Source organism: Struthio camelus, chromosome 16 (assembly GCF_040807025.1).
Source record: "Struthio camelus isolate bStrCam1 chromosome 16, bStrCam1.hap1, whole genome shotgun sequence".
Classification (NCBI taxonomy): domain Eukaryota; kingdom Metazoa; phylum Chordata; class Aves; order Struthioniformes; family Struthionidae; genus Struthio; species Struthio camelus.
Genome location: NC_090957.1, coordinates 17,793,708 through 17,817,873, shown reverse-complemented (window position 1 = coordinate 17,817,873; position 24,166 = coordinate 17,793,708). Strand labels below are relative to the sequence as shown.

Below are 24,166 nucleotides of genomic sequence, written 5' to 3'. Positions count from 1 at the left end.
TCCAGAAAAAGTTAGGAAGTGAAAGGAAACACCGTACATCTAGAGAAAAAAGAAGAATAAGAAAATGCATGTCAGGCCATTCCAAATAATGACTTTATTTTCTGGGGAACATCACCATGGCAGCCCCCACAGCAGCGTCAACATCCTTCCCGTAAATCACAGGGAAGGGAAAAATCCTCTCTGCTTCCTGCCTCAGCACCTCATTCCTGGCAAGGGCACTCCCAGTTCCCAGAATCCTCCTCACTCCTGTCTCCGTCAGGCGCTCAGAAGGCAGCATGGAATGGAGATTTTCAATGATCCCACGGCACAGAGCTCTAGTTACATGACCCAGGGAGAGGTCAGAGACGGAGATATTGGTCACTGAAGCCAACTGCTCAGGCACGTGCCTCTCTCCAAATATTGTTGGGTGGATTGAGAGTTTGCTGTTGTTTTGGGCCAAGGCTGCTTTGATTATTTTTGTATAGATAGTAGACTCCTGAACCTCAAGGCCTGCAAAAGGGAAATACCATGTTACTAATTTGAAGGGGTCTAGTACACCTTACATATGGAGACTTAAAATGGAAACGGATCCACCGGCTCAGCAAAATATTGCACATCTGTTTTTCCCTGTGCCAAAGATAATAGCTTTTCCAGGACTCTGAACCCCCTTCCCTTCCAGCATACTGTGATGCTAGAATTTTTTTCCTGATTACAGGAACTGCCACTTCTGATAACAGAGCTATCCTTCTTTGCCTACATGGTGCAAAGTTACACAAGAAAACATCACTAAAGGCACTAATGGCAGACTTCACATGCAATCCATTCACTGAAGCTAAATGCAGAGTTTCCTTCAAGAACTTGATGAAAGAGTAAAGGATTTAAGAATTCATTGCTTCACTGCAACACCCAGGAGAGGAATACAAAAAGGCCTGTAAAGACCACACTTAAAGCACTTAAGGGATATTACATGAACTTGAGTCTTAAAATCCATTAAGTGTTTAGAGTTCTGCAAAATTTGCAGCAAAAGGCAATTGATTTAATCAGAGGACTCTTTTGGACTGCAATCATACAAAATTAGCAGCTGTCTTCAAATTTGCTGACCTTTCCTTTTGAAATATATTATCTTATATTCTCGAAACGAAAGAAAAGCTAGAGATGATGTGAATGCAGGGTCCAGGCATGACTGTCCCAGCATGCTCATTAGCTTCAAAAGGAAATTCTAGAGATCTAGGAAGCGTGACACAAGAGTCATCTTTGTTCCTTATGGAGCGCAACAAAACAGCTCCAGGCTTGTTCTTTTGCCTCAGCTACTGTGGTACCTTCCTGATTAACCCTATTTTAAGCTTTAACTATCCTTGAAATAACTTACCCAGCTCTGCTGTCCACTGGGCCACCACGTCCACAAACATTGCTAGAACGTTGCCTCCGTTGAGCGATGCTGCCACTGCCAAGTAGTTACCATTGAAGTAGGGAAAATAAGTAACAGCTGAGAAAGGATCTGGTGTTTCTGGAGGTTGGAATCCCGGGGGCATAGAGATGGTCAGCTGAGCAGAGGTGCTGATATTGAGAACTAGGACATGAAAGAAAAAGTTCAGTTTTTTAGCAGACTACCATGAAGGAGGACAAAGAAAAAACAAATAAGATATCAAGATTAATTAATCACACAGACAGATACAAATAAAAATTGAGGTCTCAGCTGCAGCCTATCAGCTACATAATCATACCTGCATCAGTCCTCTCAGTCAGACAGGAATAAACAGAGCACTGGAAATCTCCGAGGGCAATTCCGACTTCTGCTCCCTTGGGTATTCCATGCCATGCATAGATTGTCCTGCCTGCAATGCTGCCAGGGTCTCCCACCTCTGGAAGCAAGTGAACAGGAAAGCCGGACTTTCTCAAGCTGCAATCAGAACAATGTAATTGCAGGAAAGCAGAATGGGAACATGCAACATGACTACAAGGACCTCTTTGAAGTCATAGGTGAACCTGGCATTTGTGGCTGCCGGATTTATGGAGACTTTCACCTATTTAGAAAGATTTGCCTTGGACCAAAGCAGCATTCCAGTTCCACTCGCTGGGTGGACTAGAATACTCTAGAAGAATAAATACTTTATATACAATCTGATTACCTGACATTATACAGCAGTACCTGCACTGCCAGTTTAAGCTAATGCTGTCATACATACGGGCAGTTCCAGAGTTAAGGGTCAACCACAAAAACAGCCTAAAAAACAAAATCATCTTTCACATGCCAAAGAACTTAGAGCTGTTATGCAAACAGTTAGTGGTTCAAAACCAAATCACAAAGACTTAAGTCCAACAAACTCCTTACACAAACAAACTGCAAGATACATTCTGTGGCTACAGCTACACCAGATTAGTGAAAGATCAGCAATCCTGATGCAAGCTTCTGTCACTCTTTCAAGGCATTAAAAATTAGTTTACCTTCAGGAGCAGAAGATCTTTTCACCTTGGAGTCCTGGCCTAACCTAAGCCCTGAATTGTATATGGTCCCCCCTGAAAGAGCAAATCATTTAAAAAAAAAAAAAAAAAAAAAAAAGCACACACACACACACAAAACCTAATTTCCCATAAGACTTCCTGTAGCCTAATAACTTTTAGGTAGTATCACAAGTAAATCTTAGTGGTTACAAAGAAGCTGAACTGAAAGAACTAATAGCCTTCTTTTACCATCACATAGGTAATGCACGGGCTGCAGCAGTCACTCGCCCATCCCATTGCAACCCATGATCATACCACAGAAAGGGAAAGGAACAGTTTTGTATACAAGGCCTCACTGACAATCCCCTCAGCTCTGCTGTTTTAGCTGTTTCTAAAAATACAGTGCCAGATTTTATATAATTTAAGCATTATGTCCCTTACAAACCAGAGCAAACCCACAACACTCCTGTATGGGCCACATCACAACTGCTCAGGAGTGACTTTCATTCACTTTCTATCTGTAGCATTTTCATAGTTAGGGCCCAAAGAGACAGACGTTCATGTTGCCTGATACAAGCAACAAGTAGAATGCGTTGAATGATCTTAGCACTTACATATCAGTATTCCAGCTTTTGCTTCTGGAATTAAAATATCCCCAGCTGGCAGCATTCTGGACAGACATCAGTGGCTTCTTCAGGTCACATAACATGGCAACCACATAGTCATGGATAGTGCCAGCTGCATCATAAGACTTCAGAAAATCTGGACTTTTGAACAAAACATTATTAAACAAAAACAATGAGCAGTGTTTTAAGGCACGAGATAGCAAGAATACTTCCAGTGCTACTAGGAACTTCAGACATGTGCAATCTCATCTCCTAACAAACAGCAAAACAGCAGCCTAAGCAATCAACCTGTACTTTTGGGTTTTATAATGGAATTTATTTTCCAAGATGTTACCACAGCAGCAATACTTAATCCTGATGGAAGATACAGAAAAAACTAGCTTTAAGGAAACGAGTTGTCCAGGTTCAAAAACACACCATTGCAAATTTTGTCAGGAAATCAGTAACTGTTTGCACAACATCATTTTGTTGATTCTGGAGCGTTTGAGAAAAATAGGAAAATTCCTGCAGTTGCTTTAGGATCCACAAATTATATGGAAGGAAATGTACCAAACAGTGAAACAAAGCAGGAACAAAACAGCTTGGACTCACGATCAATACAACACTGAGGCAAGATCAGGCACATTCCATACATTTGTTGAACACGCTTTGGAAGAAACCAAGTTTTTCCCAACTTTTACAGAACCTGTAGTAATTGTCGAGGAAAATATCAGCTCTTTGAGAAGCATAACATACTGGAGATGCTCACTGAAGAGCAAGTCCTGCTGATGTCAAGGCAGAAGTGAAAAATTACATCCTCTGCAAACACGCCACAATAAAGCAGACCATCAATTCCACCTCATAAGGAGCTCAACGTCTAAGGAAGGAAGGAACTATAATTAATTTAGGGACTGTTTCTTTTAGCATCTGGCAGCAAGCAGCCAAAGCACTTCTGTTACTGTCTTAGGCATCTTTGTACTTTCGACAAACAATCTGCAAAAGGCAGAATTGTAGTGTTCAAACTGTATTACCAGATTTCCTCTGAGCAGGAGGCTGGATTAGAATTATTCTGATTCTTTAAGGCTTCTGTTACTATACGGGCAGAGGATTTTCTTTTTATTAAGAAATCTGTAGTATTTTTATGACGTCAGGGTCTCCCGTGTGCTCAGTTGCATATAGTTTATATTGAATACTGAAATTTTAAATATTCTTTGACTATTTAATTAATATTATGATTACAGAGAAATGCAGCAACAAAGCCTGTAGTGGCATTAATTTGCTACAGAAATACTAACTGTTATGTAAGTTCTAGGTGAGAAACTGCCAATGAAATAGCCTGATATAAAACCCTTTTGAAAAAAAAAAAAAAAGTACCTTTTCTTTAAATACCAGTAGACTGTGGCGCATCCAAATCCTGTAGCCAAGCTGATATGTGACTGTGGCTGAGGAAGAGAAGAGAGGAAGCTAGGGCTGCAGCGGCCATCTTGCCAAGTAATCAGATTACTGACCTCCTCAGGCTCAAAGTTTGGGCCAGTTCCACTCTCTGTCCATTTGCAACCTAAAACACACAGTGTCTGACAAGTCCAGCGATTCCTCACAGCATAGTCTGCCCAGCATTCTTCATTTCTGGATACTCAGATAATTTGTGCAATACATCGGAAGAACAGAAAAAGAGCCAATAGTGATTGCAAACAAATGAATTAGTCATACTTTTCAGTCCTAGATAATGTCATAATGCCATAATCTTTTGCTAAAACAGAGAACGCTGTCCAAAGCCTTCCTTCTCTACCAGCACTCCTACTGTCTAAAGGGACAAGGAGCTTTCACCTTGAGATACTAATGATACAACTTAAATAACAGGTAACCCACCAGAAATTTACAATTTTGCTAAGGGAGGTAATGAGCTGCTATGACAACTCTCGCGTATAAACCTTAACTGAGATCTGTCACATCACAACCTAGAGAGAGTTGTATTAGTAGTCAACGGCATATAATGGATAACACATAGTTATTTCCACCTTTTGAGTCAAAGCTAAAGGAAACCTGGATCTGTATTTATTAAGCAAGGGACTGCGAAGTATTAAAGAGTACCTTCCTCTTATCTACAACAAAGCTTCACTGAAGGCAAAATAGGGTTTAATTCAGTTTTTGCTTCAGTTTTCTCAGTCTAGCATGTTCCTTCTGAGCAGAGGACGCTACGCCTTTGAAGTCACCTTCACATTCTTCCATGCAAAGGCCGCAGCTAAATTTTGGCAACTTTTCAAGGCTGCAAGGAGCCTTCTCAGCAATGTTTGCTATTACTGCAGGCCAGCGTGCTACTTCCTGCCCTGACACGCTTACCGCAAGCAGTCCTACAAGGCAACTTACGGGTCCTGCCAGCGCAGCAACTAAACCGGGGCCTGAGCTCAAGCGTGATGTTTGCTAGCACAATCCATGGCATGGTTTCGACCTCTGGCAGCTACTGTTGCCCCAGGCAATGCCTGGCCACGCTGCAGGGACAGGACAGAGCGCTGACTCTGTGACTGAGGCTACTTTTTTTTTTTTTTTTGGGCTGGGGGGTAGGGGTAGACTTTTGTCATACAGATGCAAGCTGTGCAGTGCCACTTGACCTCTCTTGCTGTGCCACTTGACCTCTCTTGAGGTCAGAGAGGAGCCCCAGGCTGTTTTACTTACGAGTACAAACATAGCCAAGAGAGTCTTTCCTGGACTGGATACAGGGATTTGAAGTCGCACTCGCACAATAAAAAGCAGCCTATGAAATGTGCAAAGCAAAGATATACCTTTTCCTGTCCCCTTGGTTCCTCGTTCTATCAAGTCTGTTTGAACTGAATTTCCAGTTGGTTTGCTTTTCTAGTTTTAAGTGGATTCTAAGAAACACTATTAACCATAAATCTAACCCTAAAGGATGCAATTAAAAATGTAATTTGTGTCCCAAAGCACATGGATTCACTTAGTCTACTCAAAGTAAATGAGAGCAAACAAACTCTTTCCCTTTACTGAATGCAAGAGTTGAAACAAAAGTGACGTGTGGCTTTAGGAAATAAAATATTAAGCAATATCACAAAAGAATCTGTGTCTGTGATGAATCCATGAGGCTTTTTTACACAGCCCTTGGGACAGCTGGAAAGCAAACAACAGCTCCTTCAGTCCATCAGCCTTTAGAAATATTTCTTAGTAATAATTGTAGTAGTTAAAGTAAAAACGTAGACAGTAATGAATAGCATAGTGTCTCTTAAAGCCATTAAAAACCTAACAACCTTTGACAGGCGGTGACCAGCACTTTTGGGAAATGTGTTCTGTTCAATAAAACTTTGCTTAGTTTGCGTAGCTACTATTATTATTTTAATACTTGTATAATTGCTCAGATGTTCACACTGTAAGGTAAAGAGAATGAAGACATGGAACCAGATTCTGAAATGTGAACCAAATGCCCTGGACTTCAAGTACATTTATATCAGCTTAGCCAAGAAGAGAATCTGTCCCTGGCTCCCACAGCTGGCAATCCAAGCGCTGAGTTCTTCAAACATCCTCACTGTCACAAAGAGTATTTGAGTACGTGCACGATCAAGTCCTATATGACTACCTCACTGTGGATGATTTCATTTCTGAGGTCTTGGCCTTTCATTCTACAAGCAGAGGTGTATCCAGGATCATGACCATAATCCTTTTCTTTCCCTGCTCGCAGAAGCTTAAGCAGTAAGATCAATGCAACATCAGAATCTATGGCTTACCAGAAAAACATGCTTTGAGTTTTTTGAAAAAAAAAAGAACAGAAATCATCTTTTACCAGACTTCAATTCTTCTCCTACTTTGCTTTCAAACAGCATTTCAAATTAGCATAGCAGTATTCAGTGTTGGCTAGCTAATGCTATGCACATTCTCATAAAGCTCTAGCATAGCTTATTTTTCAAGGCATACACAGAACTGCTAAAACCGCTCCTGCATAATCACAGGAAGGTATTAAGATACCAGACAACAACTAGTTATGTGTTTTCTAAGGTGAATAACATTCAAAAAAAAAAAAAAAGTAATTCACATGATCCGGAAGTTCTTTCAGTTGGTAGCAGACAGCAAATGATAGACAAACACTTGTCAAGCTACAAGTATGCAATTCCTCCTTCGTATTAATAGCTGCGCTGACTCTACAGGGATCTCATAAGACTAAATCCTTTAACTAGTCTGTGTAAACAACGTGGTTAACTGTAGCAAGCTGCTGATATTCCAGAAATTAAAGCAAAACCCCCACAGAACAAGCTCTCCTGATGATTCTGTCTTACAGAAGACCAAAGTGAACACGTAGCAATTCCCTGAAGATCATTTCAGCGCTAAAAACTTCTAATATTCGAAACAGAAATGCCTAAGAATTAACGTTACCTTGATCTTTTTTCCAAAACACAATCCCATGCATTTGTCCTGAAATACCAATGTGACTGACTCTTTGAAGCAGTTTCTGGGGTAGAGCAGCAAGGCACTCATTCAATGCTCTTATTATTTTCCAGACGTTCTGCTCCTTGCCCTGCAATCATAAAGCATCATACTAAGCATAACGTCATTGGGATTCACTCGCTGTATTTATTAAATAAGCCTACTCTAGCCAGAAGTGAACAACGTAATTCATTTAACTTAACAACGTACATTAGAATAACATTCACTCCTAAATTGACGGGAATAATGCAAAAAACCCAAACCATAAAACCCCAAAATCAATACTAGCAAGTTGAGACTGATAATAACAGCACCTTACCCTGAAGACCAAATAACTCTTGCAATAATTTCTCTGATTCTAAGTTAGCATACTCAAAATATACCTTTCTAAAAATCTGTCCCCTTCTCATGTTCATAGTAACACTCTTCCTCCTCACTACATGCCTTTATTAATTCAATTTTTTAATCGCTCTTCTTTTTCCTCACAAACAGGCTTACCTCATGAAGAGGTTCTGACTTGCATGCACTCTCACATACACCTTCCTAAAGCCCCTCCAATATCCACTTACTGTTGCTTTTGAGGAGGCTGATACTTCATTTCTGCATATTCTGTTCTTAGATCTACCCAGCAAACTGACCTGCCTGGTAAACTGACCCACTCATGCCACAACAGAAGCTGTATTACAACTTCCACACTTTGAAGATTCAACTGCGTGACAGAAAATTATAAGCAAAAACGTTTAAATATAGTCTATACGTAGATGTGAAGTATTTTGTACACACACACTTTTGGCTGCATAAACGTAACTGCAGGGAGGAGCTTTGATACCTCTGCTCAGGCAAGACGCCTGGAGGAACGTCAATAAATATTTTTTTCAATTTTATTTGATTTGTGCTTTCTTAGATTGACCAACACAGCAGATCTAAAGTCCTCTAACAGGAGTACCTATTCTTGGGTATTTCAACTAGTAATTTCAAGTTATGATTCCACCTCACGCTGAAGTACAGAATCACTTCCAGCAGGCAAGTGGATGTCATTTCCTGACCAACAGCATCAAATATGAGGTGATGGTTCATGGGAGAAGAGTTTCAGATTGTCTTATGACATCTCTGAGCCTATAGCGGAAGTGGCGGCAGACTTTTCCAGCAGAAGGTCTGCAGAACTCGTTTTTCTCTCTGTGGTGCCACTTAGGGAACGTTCCCAGCAGCCGCCTCCATTTCGAAGCAAGGGAAAGAGTTCCTGAAGATTTACTACTCACCTAACAAACTCATCGGCTTTTGTACTGTTTCCCTTTGACCTCACCATTTCAGCGACTCGATCTTTCTTAAAATAGGAGGCTTTACTTGGCTTTCTCGAACAGTAAAGAGACAGCATTTTAATTCTAATTTCAGCTCTCTAGACGCACGCAGCAACTATCTCCCTCATTCTAGGCACAAAAACAACCCAGGACTAAAGTCAGCACAACGCAGCAGCACAACCCGGCTGCTACGAGGCGAGGCCGCTGCCCGGACGCGACCAGCCATGCCCCGTGCCATCCCTTACCTGCGGTCCAGCGCCCGGGCTACCCGTTTGCGCCCGTGTCTCCCTGGAGCAGCTCTTGGCCACCACTTGCCCCCGCTCTCCCCCTACCACCAGGGCAGCTTTAACGGACGTCGTGCCCAGGTCTATGCCCAGCACGCAGGCGGCATCGGGCCTGCCCGCCGCCTCGCTGCCCGCCATGGCACCCGCCTGCTCCTCGCTGCCAGCCGCCCCAGGTGCCAAGGGTGCTGTGGGGGCACACGCAGCACCCGCTCCCACCCCAGCGGCGCGCGGGGACTGGGGGGAACTGGGGCAGACTGGGTAAGGAGGGCGAGTGGCCTGGACTCTGCCCTGTGGACTCCGGCGCTCAGGGCAGAGGAAGCCTCCCCTCAGCAGTGCCTGGATACTTCCCCCTCCATCTTGAGTGTGGCGAACCACCGCTCCCCCCCCCAGGCAGCTGCGCGGCTTTAAGCAAGAGCCCGGCGCAAAGGCAAAGCAGCAACGGCTCCCTGCCGCCGCCGCCCTGCCGCCTCACGGCCTCGGCGCCGCCGCCGCCGGCCTCGCCACACCCAAGATGGCAGCCGAGGACGGACACAGCGGCGCTACGCCGGCCAAGGGGCGTTAGGCGGGGAGTTGATAGGCGGCCGCCTCGCGTGAGAAGCAGAAAAAGGGAAGAGCTGGAGGTGCGCGAGACGGAGCTGCGGCGTTAGACGGAGGTAGACGCCCTTTCCCGGACGCTCGTCCTCAGCCCTCCCCCCCCACCCTCGCCTTAAAGCGCGGGACGGAGCCGCTTCACCGTGCTTCGTGAGGGCAGGGCGGGGGGAGGACTACAACTCCCAGCAGGCACCGCGCCGCGGCCGCCTCAGGCGGCGGGAGCTGGCGGAGGCGCGGTGGCTGCTGAGACTTGTAGTCCCCGCGCGGGAAAGGTGTTGCGGCGGGAGCGGGGGCGGCGGTTGTGAGGGGGCGGCCGCTCTGTGGGGCAGGCCGCGAAGGGAAGATGTCCCCGGGGGTCTGGGCAGAGAAGGGGGCTGAGAAAAAGGCCAATGCCCTGTCGGGGCCGGGGAGGTGGCTGAGGGTCCCTTGGTGGGGGGGGAGGGGGGTTGGGCCGGGGACCGTGGTGCGGTGCAGGGAGCCGCTTGGCGGGCGCTGCCCCTGAGGGGACGGGGTGGTGCTGCCCCCCATAACGTGTGGAGCCCGAGCCAAGCTTTCCCCCCCCTCCACCTTCTTCCACAGCTCTACCAGGATGGGGACGAGATGCCTGCTCTCACCGCTGCTGTGCCTCTCCCTTGCGCTGCTGGGGCCTGGCGGTGAGTGTTTGCCCTGGGCAGGGGCCGGCTCCAGGCTAGTAAGAGGTGGAAGAGCCGTGCTCTGCTGGGGAAGGTCCCTCCAGGCACCTCTCTGGGGAGAGAGCTGCTCCCGGCGTCCCCTCGGCTCTTCCTTCGCGCCTGTGCTCGGGCTTCGTGCTCTCCCACATGGACAGCGCTGTGTTGAGGCGCTGGTGGGATACGTGGTGCGCTAAGGGAGCGTATGAATTCGCTTCCGCAGATGCGAGTTAAATGCTGTGCAGTCAGTGATGAAACAGGGAGCTCTCCTTATATGCTCCTAAATAACTTCTCCTATATTTCTCCTAAATAACTTCTTAAGAACACTGTGTTATAAGGCAACAAGAAAGATGCTCATCGCTGCTTCTGATGCACATAATGTCTACACAACTTCCTGCAATAGTGGCTCTTGCACTTTGTTCTTATCTAGACAAGCTTTCTCAATTTTTTCTAAATATGTCAGCTTTCAGAAGATACAAGGAGGTGCTCCAACTGTTGCATGAGGCTCCTGATGCACCAGAGGGACTCACCCTTGCTCCTACCTGAGGCTAACGGCTAGGGTCTGCCACTTCACTGTACCCAGCCCATGTATCTTTCTAGACCATGATTTCAGTTCTAACTGTCTTGAACTTCATAGTTCACTTTCAGTTAGAAAATAAGTATCCAGGACAATCCATTTATTGCTCTTCATATATCTGATTTTATTTTTGTATAGCTCTTTATTCTTCTTCCTGTCACTTATGTCCTTTAAACTTACAAACCCAAAATTGCTGACACATGATTATTCATGGCTTTCATATCAGTTGTATTGGCACTTATAATCTGGCCCTCCCTCTCAAAATATGATGTGGTACAACATAGCTGGGTTGTTGCAATGTGTACCCCTTAATAGCAACACTGCAGAGCTATTTAGCAAGGTGCTTGAGAGTCCTGAAGCATTAGGAAAACAAATGCATGGTCTCTTGGACATATGATATCTGGTTTGAATCTGTGGCTCAAGCAATGGTTTTAAATGGAAATTTGAGCATTATGACTCCCAAATTACTAGGATCACAGCAAGAAACAATTAGCATGAGTTTAAAATATCATATAACTTCTACTGGCATGAACTTCTGTTGCACTTCAAATATTTAAGTTGCTTCCTTATCACTTGTTCAAGTGACAGTTATTTAGTTCCTCTTTTTAAAGTTGTTTAGTGTGCCTTGAAATAAGCTGTAGTCCCTTTGTTTGTTGTATGTGTACTATTTTTATTAGACTGACAGCGCAGACAGCATTTGACAAAAATCTTCCAATCACAAAAGAAAACAGCTAGCTTTTCAGAAGTAGTGTCTGTCGTTCATAGTAATTGATTGGGGGGGGCGTTGTTTTGTTTTCGCCAGATGGAGCCGTTAATATATTGTCTGCCCCTGAAGTGGTTTCATTAGAAAATGGAAGTTCAACAAACATCACTATATCTCTGAGGTAAAATCATGATTCCAACTTTCTCTTTGGAACAGGGAGGAGCTGGAGGGTAGGAGCACAGAGTGAATCTCACTTGTGTGCGACTGGCCACTTCTAGAGTACTACATCACTTTAAAACCAGTTTGGACTGAAGTGGTGCAGAAGCCTCACACATAGTCTTGTGTGGAGTAGGCCTCCAACAACATCCCATGCCATTTATACGGAAGGTCTAGCAGGGAAAGATATTCTGTACTATCTATCCTGTATTAGCTTATTTAACTGTCTACTGTAAGCGAACTGAAGTTTCCTCCACCTCCAAAAAGCAAAGCTTAAGAAAAACTTGCATTTCCTAGAAGGCTCACTAGAGACTTTACCGAGCGAACAAAACTCACTGTTTCTAGCAAAGAAATGTAGCTCTACTGGGGCTGATGCACCTTAGCCTCATTGTTTAATGTAGCGCATTGTTTGTTTATGTTCTTGCTTTGTCAGCCTTTTTCCAGGAAAGGAGTGCTAAATCTTCAACAACTTTGAGATCCCAAAGGAGTGTGGAGCGGGGAGAAGGGAACAGTCGGATGACCATGTAGTAACTGGTTAGGAAGGAAAATGGCTAAACATTGCTGCAACAGTCTAGAACTCTTTATCTTTCAAAGAAAGATACGGTACTGTAATTTAGTTAGTGAACAAGTACAGGCTCTTGAATCTTATGAAACGCTAATGTATGTACAGCAGTACAATTAAATCTTCTGGACAAGGGCTCAGTGAGGTTCTAGGGAGAAAGTTGTGCAGGTCTCTATTTCAGTCAATTTATTCTTAGTTCGTAGCACTTCCATCACGTCTGCCTTTTTTCTCCCCCACCCCTAAATCCTGTCATGGTGGTTATTAATCCCTTGCTGGTATGGCTTTGCTCTGCCACTTGTACGGCAGAGGGAAATAACATGAAGAGAAGAGGGAGGTAAAATGTGGCCTTGTAACTGTCTAGTGCCCACCACTAGTTCTGACTAAGTTTTCAGAAAAAGGAACAGTACACTGCTAAAATATCTTGGCATTGGTGTTCCTTTGAGTACTAGGCAAGTACTGTTGTGATGGACTGTCCATTAAGTTTGCCAAAGCTGTGAGGAGTTGACAGATGTTTTCCAGTAGGCCTGAAGGAAAGTCTTGGAATTCAGGCACGAGTCTAACTTGGCTTTTCTGTCTTTGCAGGGCTCCATTAAATGAGACACTGTTGATAACTCTTAATATTACATACTCATCGAAGCACAGAACCATTGTTGAACTACCTAACGAAGTAAGTCGCATAACAGACTTCTGAACTTAACGCAAAAGCCTGCTGTCTGTATAATGCAATTCTCCTCTTTCTTTCCTCTGGTTTGCCTTACAGATACAATTGCCTGCAGGTCTCACTAAGGTAGACTTCCAAGTAAAAGCAGATGATGTTGGACAAGTTACAGTGCATCTTCATACCAGTAATTCCAACTTAACTGGGTGAGAAACTGGTTTTTAGTTCTACTTAGTATCTTACTGCTCCCTACACTTAAGGTGATTATTCCCTCTTCATAGTCAAACAGTTAATGACACGTGGGTGGTATATAGTCAAGAAGGTGTCGTGACCCTCCAGCAGTCCTCAAGGTATTCAGAAAAATACAACATATGGAAGCAGAGAGGTAGTCTACGTATCTTGATTTCGTTACCAGATGACTGTGAGTTCTCATGGCTCCTTAGTCTAGTTTAATAACCCTTCCTGAGTCTCAAAACTACGTTAGCTTTCCCGATCCATGAAGCATTTGCCTGTAAAAGTCCAGTTGGATACTGCTGTTACTGTGTAGAACTTGCTGTGGGGTGGTAGCCTGATTTTAGGTTAGAGGGGCCTCCATTCATGGAGGCTGCTGTCCTCTGTAATAGGAAAACAGCCTAGCAACATGGAGAAAACTGGATTGTATTTGCCTATTGCCCAGATGGCACTGCACAACACCATACTCCTGTCTTACTTCCTCATTTCACTTCTGCTTTTAAAACTTGAAAAAAATGCAGAGGTAACCACATTCATGAAATGTGTAACAGGACAGGCGTGATCGTGAGGCTTTGCTGGCAGAGCATGAAAAGTGAAACTCCGCTGTTGCGTAACAGACCTCATGCTAAGGGAGTGGAAACGATAGGCAAAAGATGACCTTTTGGAAGATTTGTGTGACAACAGAATGGAAAGGAAAGAAGAAGAAAAGGGTGAAGATTGGGGCTAGGAGTGGTAGAAGTCTTAAACATAACAAGGACACTAAAGGAAAGGGGAAAAACTCAATTGAAACCAACTTGGGATCTTTACTGTTTTGTCTCAAACTCCTGTACTCTGTTTTCTTTTTAAGTAGAGCAAGTGAAAATATCCTGAAAAAGCGTGAACAAACTGACTAACTCTGTATGCATTAACCTCCAGACCTAGGATTCAGTTCCAGGTGATTCACAGCATCATAGTGAAATATGCTGATGAGGTGATTGGCTGGATCTATTTCCTTGCCTGGTCTATCTCCTTCTATCCTCAACTCTTTGAGAACTGGCGACGGAAAAGGTAAAGAGACTTAAGATGCGTTTGCAAGTTACTCGAGCACTTCCAAAAGTCGTGTTCTTGGTTTCAGTAACGTCCTTCTTGGCTCTTGTGAGTAATGCGTAGAAAGACTGAAGAACAAAACATGGCAAAGACGGAGCCCAAATAAATGCAACCTCCGGGAGCTTTCATGCAGGCAGGTCATAAGAAACTAAGTGCCTCCTACAGAGGCACTCCTAATCTTAAGATTTGGCATCCAATAGTAATCTGTGATAGAGGAGACTTCCCTGTTCCCTTTGGTGCCATGCATTACATCATCTGACCTAGCCACTTGTGATGCCCACTTTCAAAGATTACTTATGTTGTCAGCTACTTAACACACAGCTCCTTGTAGTGTTATCATTAGACCAGCTCCCTCTAAACTGAGGGACTATCATAAATAGTTTTCATAGATGTTCTTCTTTCTAAAGTGTTCATTTTGGCAAAGATGCACTACTCCTTCCACAGATTTAGGTTGGAGTGGTTTTATCCGATTAGCTAAGCTCCTGCAGGGGTGAAGTTAAATAACAGGGATGCAAACTTAGTAGTACAAATTGTTTTGAGTACCAGTGCATGGCATATATTTCACCTTGCTGCCTAATAAACTCAGCATCACGTTGCAACAATGCCTATAGCTTTGGCTTACGTGAAGAATTGCCTCTGTATCGGCACATCTTAATGACAAGTCCTCCCTGGAACTGGCTATAATGCTCTGATGCGTATTTTTCATAATTTTTTTCCCCTCTCTTTCTAGTGTTGTCGGATTAAGCTTTGACTTTATTGCATTAAACCTTACTGGCTTCATAGCATACAGCGTGTTCAATGTTGGACTCTTCTGGATTCCCTTAATTAAAGTAAATATGAATCTCTTTAGTATTTGTGGGGGAGGGAGGTTATGTACAAAGGAAGCTATTGTATTTGACTGGTTTTGGCTCCTCTTACATTTAGGAGGAATTCTTACTCCGTTATCCCAATGGAGTAAATCCTGTGGCTATCAACGATGTTTTCTTCAGTCTCCATGCAGTAGCTCTAACTTTCCTCATCATAATTCAGTGCTGCATTTATGAGGTAGGTCTCTATGCTGGACTGACCTGTCAGCTCTGGAAGAGCGCCCTCTGTCGGACACCTCACAACTCCTCCTCGTACTCAGGTCCACCCCTTCTGTACTCCAGAGTCATCTTTGTTGTCCTTTCCTCAGGCTCTCTAGAAATAAGACTTCACAGTCCAGCTGCCTTACCTTTTCTGAGCTAGTGGTCACTCCAGGAGGCTTAGCTATTTCGGCCTCATGGATGTTCTGAGCTTATCAGTAAACTCAAAATAGCTAAGGCAAACAGCCAGGTTCATAAAGTTCCCAAACAGATCTCTAGCCAGTGCGCAGATTACAGCTCTATGCAGTACAAATGCTGATATATGTGTTGCCATTTCTTACCATTTGGAGCATTCCTTGGGTTAGGACTGGTCCTCAGATTGCCTGCAGCTCATGAGCTTTCTTCTGCAACCCATCCCCTCCCAAAACAGCTGCAGAGACTCTTCTATAATTCCTATCCCATTCTATCATTAAAGTCAGGTGGTTATTTAGTTTCCATTGTAGAAGCCTCTGATCTGAACAGCCAATTTGCTCTAGATGGTAACTATTGCTAATGGATAACTATGTCCGTTTTGGAGTGCTTCCTTCAGTGATGCTAAACCTAAAACTGTAATGGTTCACTTGTCACCACTGTTAGGTGTGATGACCTCTTTCTAGTAATGAATCTGAAGGCAACCATGGACTCTCTTCCGTAATGGTATTAGCAGCCTTTTGCATATGCAGGAACCCTTGGTATCATCAAGGTAAACTCCAGAGATTGTTATAGCTGTGGCACTGAATAACAGGCATTATAAATCTTCAAGAATATTGCAGCAATATTGTTTCCACTTGCTCATGGACAGCAGCGTCCTAAATAAATGCTGTTGGCTGTCACTAATTGGCTCTTGCAAACCAATCAGCTCTTGGTTGCTGCAGTACTCCATTTAGTCTTAAAATTCCCTTGCGTTCTGAGTCTTAACTGGGGCAACAACAGGTTTGTTCTGTGACCTTGCATAGTGCTGGGCATACTGTATATCTTATAATGGTGTGTGGACAGGTCTAAATACATCTGCATTTCTGTTTCAGAGAGCAGGTCAGAAGGTATCCAAAGTTGTTGTTGGACTACTGGCACTTGCATGGATTTTTACATTTACAACACTGTTTCTTGCTGCAGCTGAGGAAATGACATGGCTACAATTCTTATTTTGCTTCTCTTACATTAAGTTAGCAGTCACACTGATAAAATATTTTCCACAGGTAAATCTGAACTTTTCCCTTTTTATACTATATTACTGGCACCCTAAGTGTGAAGTGCCTGTTCTTGAAAGGCTGACTAGACCAAGCCAGTGATGATGATGATTTGCTTTCTAGATAACTATGTGCTAGCTTCATATTATTTTGTTACTAGAAGAGTTCTGAAATGCTAAGCTCAGGAATATTCACTGTATTGGGATTGCCTAGGGCACTGGGGTCGGGGGTGGGGGGTAGACTAATGTCTAAATTGCTAAATTGAACAGAGAAGTTCCCACTGTCAACTTTCTTGCCAGGAAGGAGCAGCTGTACCTCACTTGCAGGCTGGAACAAGACTTCCACTAACTACTGTGATATCACACTAGGTGGCCAGGATTAAGGCCTCACAGGATTATTAGGTGCTGGCAGGTGCGTCTAAGTGCAAACAGGCAAGGAGATACTGACCAGCTTCTTGTTACACGCCCAGGCATACATGAACTTCCGTCGGAAGAGCACTGAGGGATGGAGTATTGGAAACGTATTACTAGACTTCACTGGTGGAAGCTTCAGCCTCCTGCAGATGTTTCTGCAGTCATACAACAATGGTAAGGCTGGAAATGAGGTGGTTGGGGGGGTGCCTTTCAAAGTGGTGGTAGGGAATCCTGCTGTAAAGCAGACGTAACCCTGTATGTTAACTTGGGAGGAGGATGGCTCTGTGACAGTCTGCATAGCTGTTTCTACGTTAAGACTGAAGAAGTGATTGTATTTCCTGATATTAAAAAAAAATGACAGCTATTATGACAAAACTGCAAAACAGTTATTAGTTAGCAGTATAGCTAAACAGTCCAGTTAATAAACATCAACTGCTCTACTACATATATGGCATGACCGTTCAAGACAAGAGTAACTTGTTAATCTGATTAACTTGTATTAAGTCTCTAATCTTGTGTTTGATAGATCAGTGGAAGCTAATCTTTGGAGATCCAACCAAGTTTGGCCTGGGTGTCTTCTCCATCATCTTTGATGTTGTTTTTATGATCCAACACTACTGCCTCTATAGGAGATGGGGGTATGAACCTTGTGAATAACACCTTCTGCTAAGATAAAAACTTTAAATTGGACTTACCCCCATCGTGGCTAAGGGATTTCAAGATGTCTCTTAACCAGTTACCAGAACTACTGACTCTGAGCTCTGTTTACTCTGATCCTTTCTGGTACAGTGTACAAGCTCTTGCCTCACCAAATGCTGATTGCCAAATGCCTTAAAGGATACCAAGCTATCTAGCCACTTGCAGATGGAAGAGACTCTCATGCCTTTTGAAGCTGCAAATCCAGCTTGGTTTGAGCTGTTGAAGCAATATGTGACTCTTCCCTTCTTGTTATTAGTGCAAGAAAAGATCAGACCTGTGTCTTTCTGATTGTGCTTCACTTCCAAAGAGCCAGAGTTCTGGCTTCCAAAAGTCTGAGATCATGCTTAAGCAACCACTTAATGTAGTGACAAAGGAAGTAGATCCATAGATCTAACTGCTGCTGCTGCTGCTGACTCCTCAAAGACAAAGTCACAGTAGAACACTGCTCACAGTGGGTGGTAACAGCAGTAGTGGCCTATGAAAGGGATACTGGAAGAAAAAGTAAAAATACCAATGCTAGAAGCTGACCTCAAGGACAGGAAGGGTACTGAGAAGAAACACTGTGTTCCTATCTCACTGAAAGGTCTTTCAAATGTGCTAAGACAAGTACTCAGACAAATGTATCTGAATACTTCTAGTGCACTAACTTAACTTAATTTTGCTTGGTTCTACTGACATGCCTGGAGTCCTATACTGTGGATGCTAGAGAATAAAGATTGTCAAAGGGATTATTTCAAAGTGGATCATGTTAATTAACAGTCCAATGATTAAAGGTCCTAAATACATGTTTTTGTTCCTGGGCAACATGCTAAACACATGGGGGATGTTCCAGGTAAAGAACAAGACCTGGAGTTTCTTGAAGGTAAGCATTCTACCTCTTTAAAAGAACTGGAAGGGAATCTAGGCATTTGTACTTGAACAATACTTGAATGCTCAAAGGTTCTCTCTTACTAGGTATCAACCTAAAAAAAAAAAAAAACAACTCCTTCCTCCCACCTGCTAGAGTCTAGGGGAGGTTTTGCGAGATCACTAACACAATGAATACCCAACAGCAAAATCAGACCTTGCTAACCTCAGTTTCTAAGACTGCGTTTTGTTGACATAGTCCAAAATCCACTCAGGAAAAAAAGATGTCCCAGCTGGAGGCCTTCAAATATGTAAGGAGACACAGCTCATGAAATCCAGCTTTGTTTTATTGTGTGTAAAATCAAGTGACATAGCAGTACAAATAGCAGTGTATCTTTATAGTAACAAAAATAACTTCAGCTTGAAAGCCTTAAAATTTACCACTGAATTCTTAATAGTTACAAAATTCAAAAGCAGTATTGTAATAGTTCAATAGATTTAAAAAAAAAAAAAAGGTAAATGGGTATCTGCTGGTGTTCACAGAACAGGCTGAGATGCATTAATCACAATATACCTACATAGCACAGCAGTAATGTACTGAATAAGTTAGTCTGCCATCTCCTCATGTTCTATTTACAACAGCTTACCTGAAGACTGCTTAAGGAAGGCGTATAGATATGTATAAATCAACTGAGGTGGATTAAGAACTCCAGTTTTCAGATAATTGTAAAGCTAGCTGGTTAACAAACCACTGAGGATGCTCGATAATTAACTTTGTTTTCCAGCAAGAATCTTAAATCCTGTAGTATGTAATTGATTTAAACAACTTATTAGAAGTTTAAATTTGGTCAAGAGGCACTTATGCAAGTTACTGGCATATTCATCCCTTCCATCCAATAAATCAGTAATTTAAGGAAAGTCTTCCACAAGATGCAAACCAAAATCCACCCCTTCCACCTGCTGCCTGATAGAAGTGGTATAAAGAATGGGAGACTACAGATACAAGCAGCCCTTTTGGTAAGATCAGCAATAGTACTTTCTTTACCTGCTCATATTGCTCTGTTTTCCTGTCACGTAACCTTGATTCATTTGGAGTAACAAATTACTAAGGAACAAGGAGAATTAAGGCTTCATTCTGATAACGAAGCTGAACTGTAAAGTCTAAGGGCTTTTAATGCTCTTCACAAGTACCAATTTAACTCTTCTGTATTACTGTCTCTTGTCTGAAGAAGCTGCTCTGTACAGGGAATTTTTGCAGTGAACCATAATGCCCAAACCCTTCAGCATACTCTGCCTAGCTAGCACACAGTGTGAGATTAGTACAGTGCTCCTCCCCACAGCAGCGGGCAACTCTTAATTGGCATTTTTAACTGGATAGCACAGGAGGACAGGACAGCTCGCCTCTAAAAGCTTGAGCACAGCAAACCCTCTCATCTTCCTTAGCAGAAGCCACGTTTCCTTTTAAAGAGGAAGCTTCTGTGCTACAGAAGAATCTTGTCAAAGTTAAGGCTCCTCCAGTTGCTGCCTTACATAACCACTTTGTCCTGTCCTCCTGAAAACCATGACTACTCTAGGGTCTTACCATGTACCTGCAGGGAAGACTTTAGAGAAGCACTCTGCTTAGAGGACTAGAGTTTTACTACTGTCAATTACACCAGAAAAAGAAAAATAGTGTTTACCACAGGTCGGAACATGCACTCCTTCCAGACAGCCTGCTCAGGTCTAGTATTTGCTTCCTTGCTTGATATCCAGTCTATATCTCTCCCTCCCCAACCCTTCCCCAACCTCATGATTGATTAGGACATCATTGATTGTTGCACAGCCTTCTGCAGAGATTGCCTGGTCACCAGGAGCCGTACCACCTCTTCATTTCTTTTGGTCAGCCTCTTCCTGGCTTGGTCATGAGTTACCATTGTCATATCCCAGCCATTCACCTAGAAAAAGAACATAACATGCTTCAGTAGTCACAGGCAGAGCAAGTCTTGACAAAGCAGGGTAAGACTGACACATAGGGGCAAGGCCTTAGGCTGCCCCATCTCTGGTGGCTTCCCTTAGGCCATCTAAGCCTAGCAGCTCTTCTCAAAATCCAGCCAACGGAAACAAAACAAATCAGAGGCATGTGCATGGACTCACAAGAGTCCAATTACCTTTTCCACTACATAGTTCTGTAAGAGCACTTAACTGACGTGTGGCATAACCCCCACAAAATGCCCTGGAAAGTACCTAGAAGACGGTACTTCCCCCAGCATAAACTTCTCTGCAGTGCACACCTGGGTGCTGCATAGCTGGGTACTGAATTAGTACTTGTCTTATGTTGGTGTTTACCTGCATGATCTTATCTCCGATCTGGAGCCCTGCAACTTCTGCTGGGCCTCCTTCTGTCACCCTCGTTACATAAATACCCTGGAAAAAAAAATTAAGTGTTCATTTACTACATATGGAAGTACTGAATACTCAAACAGCCACTTTACTGACAATGAAAAAACACTTTGTAGTCTACTACAGGATTCTAGTTAAAAACAGGCTTGTGCGATGCTGGAAAGTAGAAAAGTCGCACAAGAGCTAACTTCAACGCGAGCCTGTCTGCAGATGATTACATGTCAATGGAATAACTTGTCAGCCATGTGAGATGACAGAATACAGATGCACATGAGTATGCGCAGCATTTTGCAGAGATAGTTGCTACTGAAAGCAAAGAGCATCTGACCTTGTCAGTCTTATCTTCAGAGAAAGGATTCTGAGTAGGGTCCTGGTCGATGCCACCTCCAATGCTGAATCCTAGAATCAAATTGTCACCTTGACGAAGCTTATGTATTTCAATTCTTTGCTAAAAAGAAAAGAGAATAACTGAGCATTGTGATCACTGGAAGTGATCTTAAGTCTGTTTCAGAAACAGATGCATATAAGCCAGTTAGATATTTATTTCACGCAGATGCTATAAACCTCAGTTAACTTTACTAGAAAAGGCTGTATCACAGCCTTGGTTAGAACAAGAACCACCTATCTATTCTGCATGCATTGTAAGCAGGCAAACAAGCTCTAAAACGCCTTGGCAGAAAAAGCTATTACACAGTATTTGTTGTCTACCAGTGACACATAACCTTGGTGCTGGCCGCACCAATTGGCTCTAAACTGTTCTCAGCCGTACCACAAAACGGCGTGGCAGAAAAGCATCGGCAAGCTCATCCCGAGGGTACTCATGCCGCTACACAGCCAAGCTTCTAACCTAGCCAGCGCTTTACCGCTGCACTGAAAACAAGGGGCAAGGCATTAAAAACTGAGAGCAGGTCTCCCTGAACGTGAATCAAAGTTTGCTAACCAGCAGTCATTCATATCTAGATTCATCTTGCTTTTTGTTTAAGTGCCTCGTGTTCCTGTGTAGCCCTGTCAATGGAAATATTAGTCTATTACAATGGTTCTTCTTAGGTTCTCAACCCTTTTTTGTAATTTGAAGGTAAGCAAGTTCCTTGCTAACTGAAGAACAGAGGCATCTGACAAACTCTACAGATTACTGAAGTACTGTATAACTGCCAGCTTGCAGGAATTTCTGAGTCAAGATAAAGAGCCAGGATCTTTAACTGAAACAACACCCACTCAGAAGGCGCTTCTCAAACCTCTGCCTCAGTCAGGAGCTGAGCTCTCTGCGGGCAGAAGGCTCAGGATCTCACTAGGAGACGAGCTGCTTTGCTAAACCAAGACAGCTGACGCGTCCTCAGGGATGTCGGCTCTTCCACCGCTAAAAGCGGTGCAGCATATTCCAGCTAGGTCAACAGTCAAACCACCTGAAAGGCCACTTAAGTTAACTTAGTATTTTAATTAGCGAAAGAAACAATACAGCAACCCTTGCTTGCGTTCTGTTTTTTGATTAAGCACTTTAACATAATTTTTAAAAGCTCTGCTTCATAAAATTCAAGTATACAAGGCAGGTCCTTGTCCGGTCTGTATCACGCAGTTGCACGTAGCAGAGGGCACTGAACAAAGCACCCAGCCAGCCGCTCCCGCCACATTACCACAGAAACAACGCAGGGAGTAAACCAGGTCTTGCGGAAAACACCCTGCACTGCAAAAGAGAGCAGGCTTCGCTCAGAGACGCTCGCGTTACCCAGTTACAGCAGGGTGCAACAACTACTTAGGCCTTAACGCGAGTACCAAAAGCCGCACGAGAGACGCTCAGGGCTTTCAAGCGGGTCTGTCACGCAGCGCTGCCAAAGGCTGCCGTGGGCCAAGCGGCTCCGCAGCAGAAGCGCCTGGGCCCAAGTCAGCAGACAGGCGCTCATGGCTCCGGGGGGCAGCCGGGAGCAGCCCCGGCCCGGCCCCGCCCGCGGCGGCCCGAGGAGGAGCCGATTCCCGGTCCCGCGGGGTCCCCGCAGCAGCCCCGCCGCCGCCCCCTGGCTCACCACCACGGCGGTGACCGGCTGCCCCGGCACGTACGACATGGCCCCGCCGCCGCCGCCGCCGCCCGAACAAAGCGCCTCGCCCTCCGCCGCCGCCGCCCCGCGCCGCCAGCCAATGGGGCGCCGCCGCCTCGCCGGCCGCTGACGCGCAGCGCCGGAAGCCAGGCCGCTCTCCCGGCGGCCCCCGCGCCAAGATGCCTGACAGGAGCTTCCGGCGGGGTGGCGAGAGGCTCGGCGGCGGCGGTAGGTCGGCGCGGCGCGGCGGGGGCGGCCGGGGCCGGCAGGGCGAGGGCGGCCGGGACTGACGGGCGGCGCGCGCGGTGTCCCCCGGCAGGGTGCGAGGCGTGACGGCTGGGCCCGGCCGCGGGTGCCGCGGAGCAGCTCGCCGCCGTGGATGAGAGGTACGAGCCGGGCCGGGGCCGGGGCCGGGGGGGGAGATGGCGGCGGGGCCTCGTTACCGGGGGCGGCGGCGGGTTGAGGAGGGGGGACGGGAGCGCCGCCGCCGCCGCCCAGCGCGCGTGTGCTCTGCCGCAGGCTCGCCGGGAGCGAGGCGATCCCCGGAGCCGGCGGGCGGCCATGGCCGCGGCGGCTAAGCGCGAGGGGCCGCAGTTCATCAGCGAGGCGGCGGTGCGCGGCAACGCGGCGCTGCTGGACTACTGCCGCACCTCGGTGTCGGCCCTGTCGGGCGCCACGGCCGGCATCCTCGGCCTCACCGGCCTGCACGGCTTCGTCTTCTACTTCCTGGCCTCCGTGCTCCTCTCCGTGCTGCTGGTGCTGAAGGCCGGGCGGCGATGGAACAAGTACTTCAAGTCCCGGCGGCCGCTCTTCACCGGGGGGCTCGTAGGGGGGCTCTTCACCTACGTCCTCTTCTGGACTTTCCTCTACGGCATGGTCCACGTCTACTGAAGCGGCGAGGAGCCGCCTCAGCCGCAGTGTTTTTTGTTTCTCTCAATGAGGCAGGAGGACTGTTGCCAAAAAAGTCGTCGACACCACTAGGCCAGCTTACCTTGTAAACCGTTGTTCGTTGCTTGTATTGTTAATGACGTCAGTAAATTATGTCCGAGCACAAATGAAGCGGTAGCACTGTTCTAATTAAACGCAATGTGAAACATCACTTGGACGTCTCCTATGAATACTCGTGCGGTGGTTGAGGGAGGCCTTTTGTCCTTCGTTGCAGTCACGTCCATGGATTTTGCCCG

The 24,166-nt window shown here is 45.1% G+C and overlaps 4 protein-coding genes across 12 annotated transcripts; 2 read left to right on the top strand and 2 right to left on the bottom strand.

Moving 5' to 3' along the window:
- Window positions 1-71: 71 nt before the first annotated feature.
- On the bottom strand, window positions 72-9,555 carry SHPK (sedoheptulokinase). Its single transcript, XM_009673018.2, has 7 exons — window positions 8,995-9,555; window positions 7,401-7,542; window positions 4,401-4,584; window positions 3,036-3,188; window positions 1,704-1,879; window positions 1,349-1,549; window positions 72-489 (listed from the first exon to the last, which is right to left on the bottom strand). The coding sequence occupies exons 1-7, from the start codon at window positions 9,169-9,171 to the stop codon at window positions 95-97; spliced, it is 1,428 nt and encodes a 475-aa protein (XP_009671313.2). The 5' UTR covers window positions 9,172-9,555; the 3' UTR covers window positions 72-94.
- On the top strand, window positions 9,521-19,523 carry CTNS (cystinosin, lysosomal cystine transporter). Of its 8 annotated transcripts, none has more exons than XM_068910438.1 (11): window positions 9,521-9,686; window positions 10,204-10,277; window positions 11,672-11,753; window positions 12,933-13,017; window positions 13,111-13,214; window positions 14,155-14,286; window positions 15,056-15,155; window positions 15,250-15,369; window positions 16,454-16,624; window positions 17,085-17,202; window positions 17,555-19,523. In XM_068910438.1, the coding sequence occupies exons 2-11, from the start codon at window positions 10,214-10,216 to the stop codon at window positions 17,683-17,685; spliced, it is 1,107 nt and encodes a 368-aa protein (XP_068766539.1). In that variant the 5' UTR covers window positions 9,521-9,686; window positions 10,204-10,213; the 3' UTR covers window positions 17,686-19,523. The 8 variants fall into 8 exon arrangements, with proteins under 8 accessions (XP_068766539.1, XP_068766541.1, XP_068766540.1 ...); XM_068910439.1 differs by having other exon boundaries at window positions 9,685-9,774; window positions 17,555-18,509; XM_068910443.1 differs by lacking the exon at window positions 9,521-9,686 and adding an exon at window positions 9,821-9,896.
- Window positions 18,900-23,136, bottom strand: TAX1BP3 (Tax1 binding protein 3). The gene is made up of 4 exons (XM_068910447.1): window positions 22,971-23,136; window positions 21,281-21,400; window positions 20,899-20,976; window positions 18,900-20,507 (listed from the first exon to the last, which is right to left on the bottom strand). The coding sequence occupies exons 1-4, from the start codon at window positions 23,007-23,009 to the stop codon at window positions 20,370-20,372; spliced, it is 375 nt and encodes a 124-aa protein (XP_068766548.1). The 5' UTR covers window positions 23,010-23,136; the 3' UTR covers window positions 18,900-20,369.
- EMC6 (ER membrane protein complex subunit 6) lies at window positions 23,116-24,081 on the top strand. Of its 2 annotated transcripts, XM_068910448.1 has the most exons (3): window positions 23,119-23,210; window positions 23,302-23,368; window positions 23,502-24,081. In XM_068910448.1, exon 3 carries the CDS (start codon window positions 23,544-23,546, stop codon window positions 23,871-23,873), a length of 330 nt encoding a protein of 109 aa, XP_068766549.1. In that variant the 5' UTR covers window positions 23,119-23,210; window positions 23,302-23,368; window positions 23,502-23,543; the 3' UTR covers window positions 23,874-24,081. The 2 variants fall into 2 exon arrangements, with proteins under 2 accessions (XP_068766550.1, XP_068766549.1); XM_068910449.1 differs by lacking the exon at window positions 23,302-23,368 and having other exon boundaries at window positions 23,116-23,210.
- The last annotated feature ends 85 nt before the right edge of the window (window positions 24,082-24,166 follow it).

What these genes read in the sequence shown, in the direction of transcription:
- CTNS (XM_068910437.1), top strand. Translation starts at nt 9,968, where the DNA reads ATGTCCCCGGGGGTCTGGGCAGAGAAGGGGGCTGAGAAAAAGGCCAAT. An exon ending in TCTGGATTCCCTTAATTAAA is followed by an intron (nt 15,156 to 15,249) that starts GTAAATATGAAT and finishes TCTTACATTTAG; the next exon opens with GAGGAATTCTTACTCCGTTA. An exon ending in TGATAAAATATTTTCCACAG is followed by an intron (nt 16,625 to 17,084) that starts GTAAATCTGAAC and finishes TTACACGCCCAG; the next exon opens with GCATACATGAACTTCCGTCG.
- SHPK (XM_009673018.2), bottom strand. Translation starts at nt 9,171, where the DNA reads ATGGCGGGCAGCGAGGCGGCGGGCAGGCCCGATGCCGCCTGCGTGCTG. An exon ending in GTTTTGGAAAAAAGATCAAG is followed by an intron (nt 4,585 to 7,400) that starts GTAACGTTAATT and finishes TGTGTGTTTTAG; the next exon opens with GTTGCAAATGGACAGAGAGT. An exon ending in GACTGAGAGGACTGATGCAG is followed by an intron (nt 1,550 to 1,703) that starts GTATGATTATGT and finishes TTCATGTCCTAG; the next exon opens with TTCTCAATATCAGCACCTCT.
- TAX1BP3 (XM_068910447.1), bottom strand. Translation starts at nt 23,009, where the DNA reads ATGTCGTACGTGCCGGGGCAGCCGGTCACCGCCGTGGTG. An exon ending in AGCCGGTCACCGCCGTGGTG is followed by an intron (nt 21,401 to 22,970) that starts GTGAGCCAGGGG and finishes TTTTCTTTTTAG; the next exon opens with CAAAGAATTGAAATACATAA. An exon ending in CTGAAGATAAGACTGACAAG is followed by an intron (nt 20,977 to 21,280) that starts GTCAGATGCTCT and finishes TTTTTTTTCCAG; the next exon opens with GGTATTTATGTAACGAGGGT.
- EMC6 (XM_068910449.1), top strand. Translation starts at nt 23,544, where the DNA reads ATGGCCGCGGCGGCTAAGCGCGAGGGGCCGCAGTTCATCAGCGAGGCG.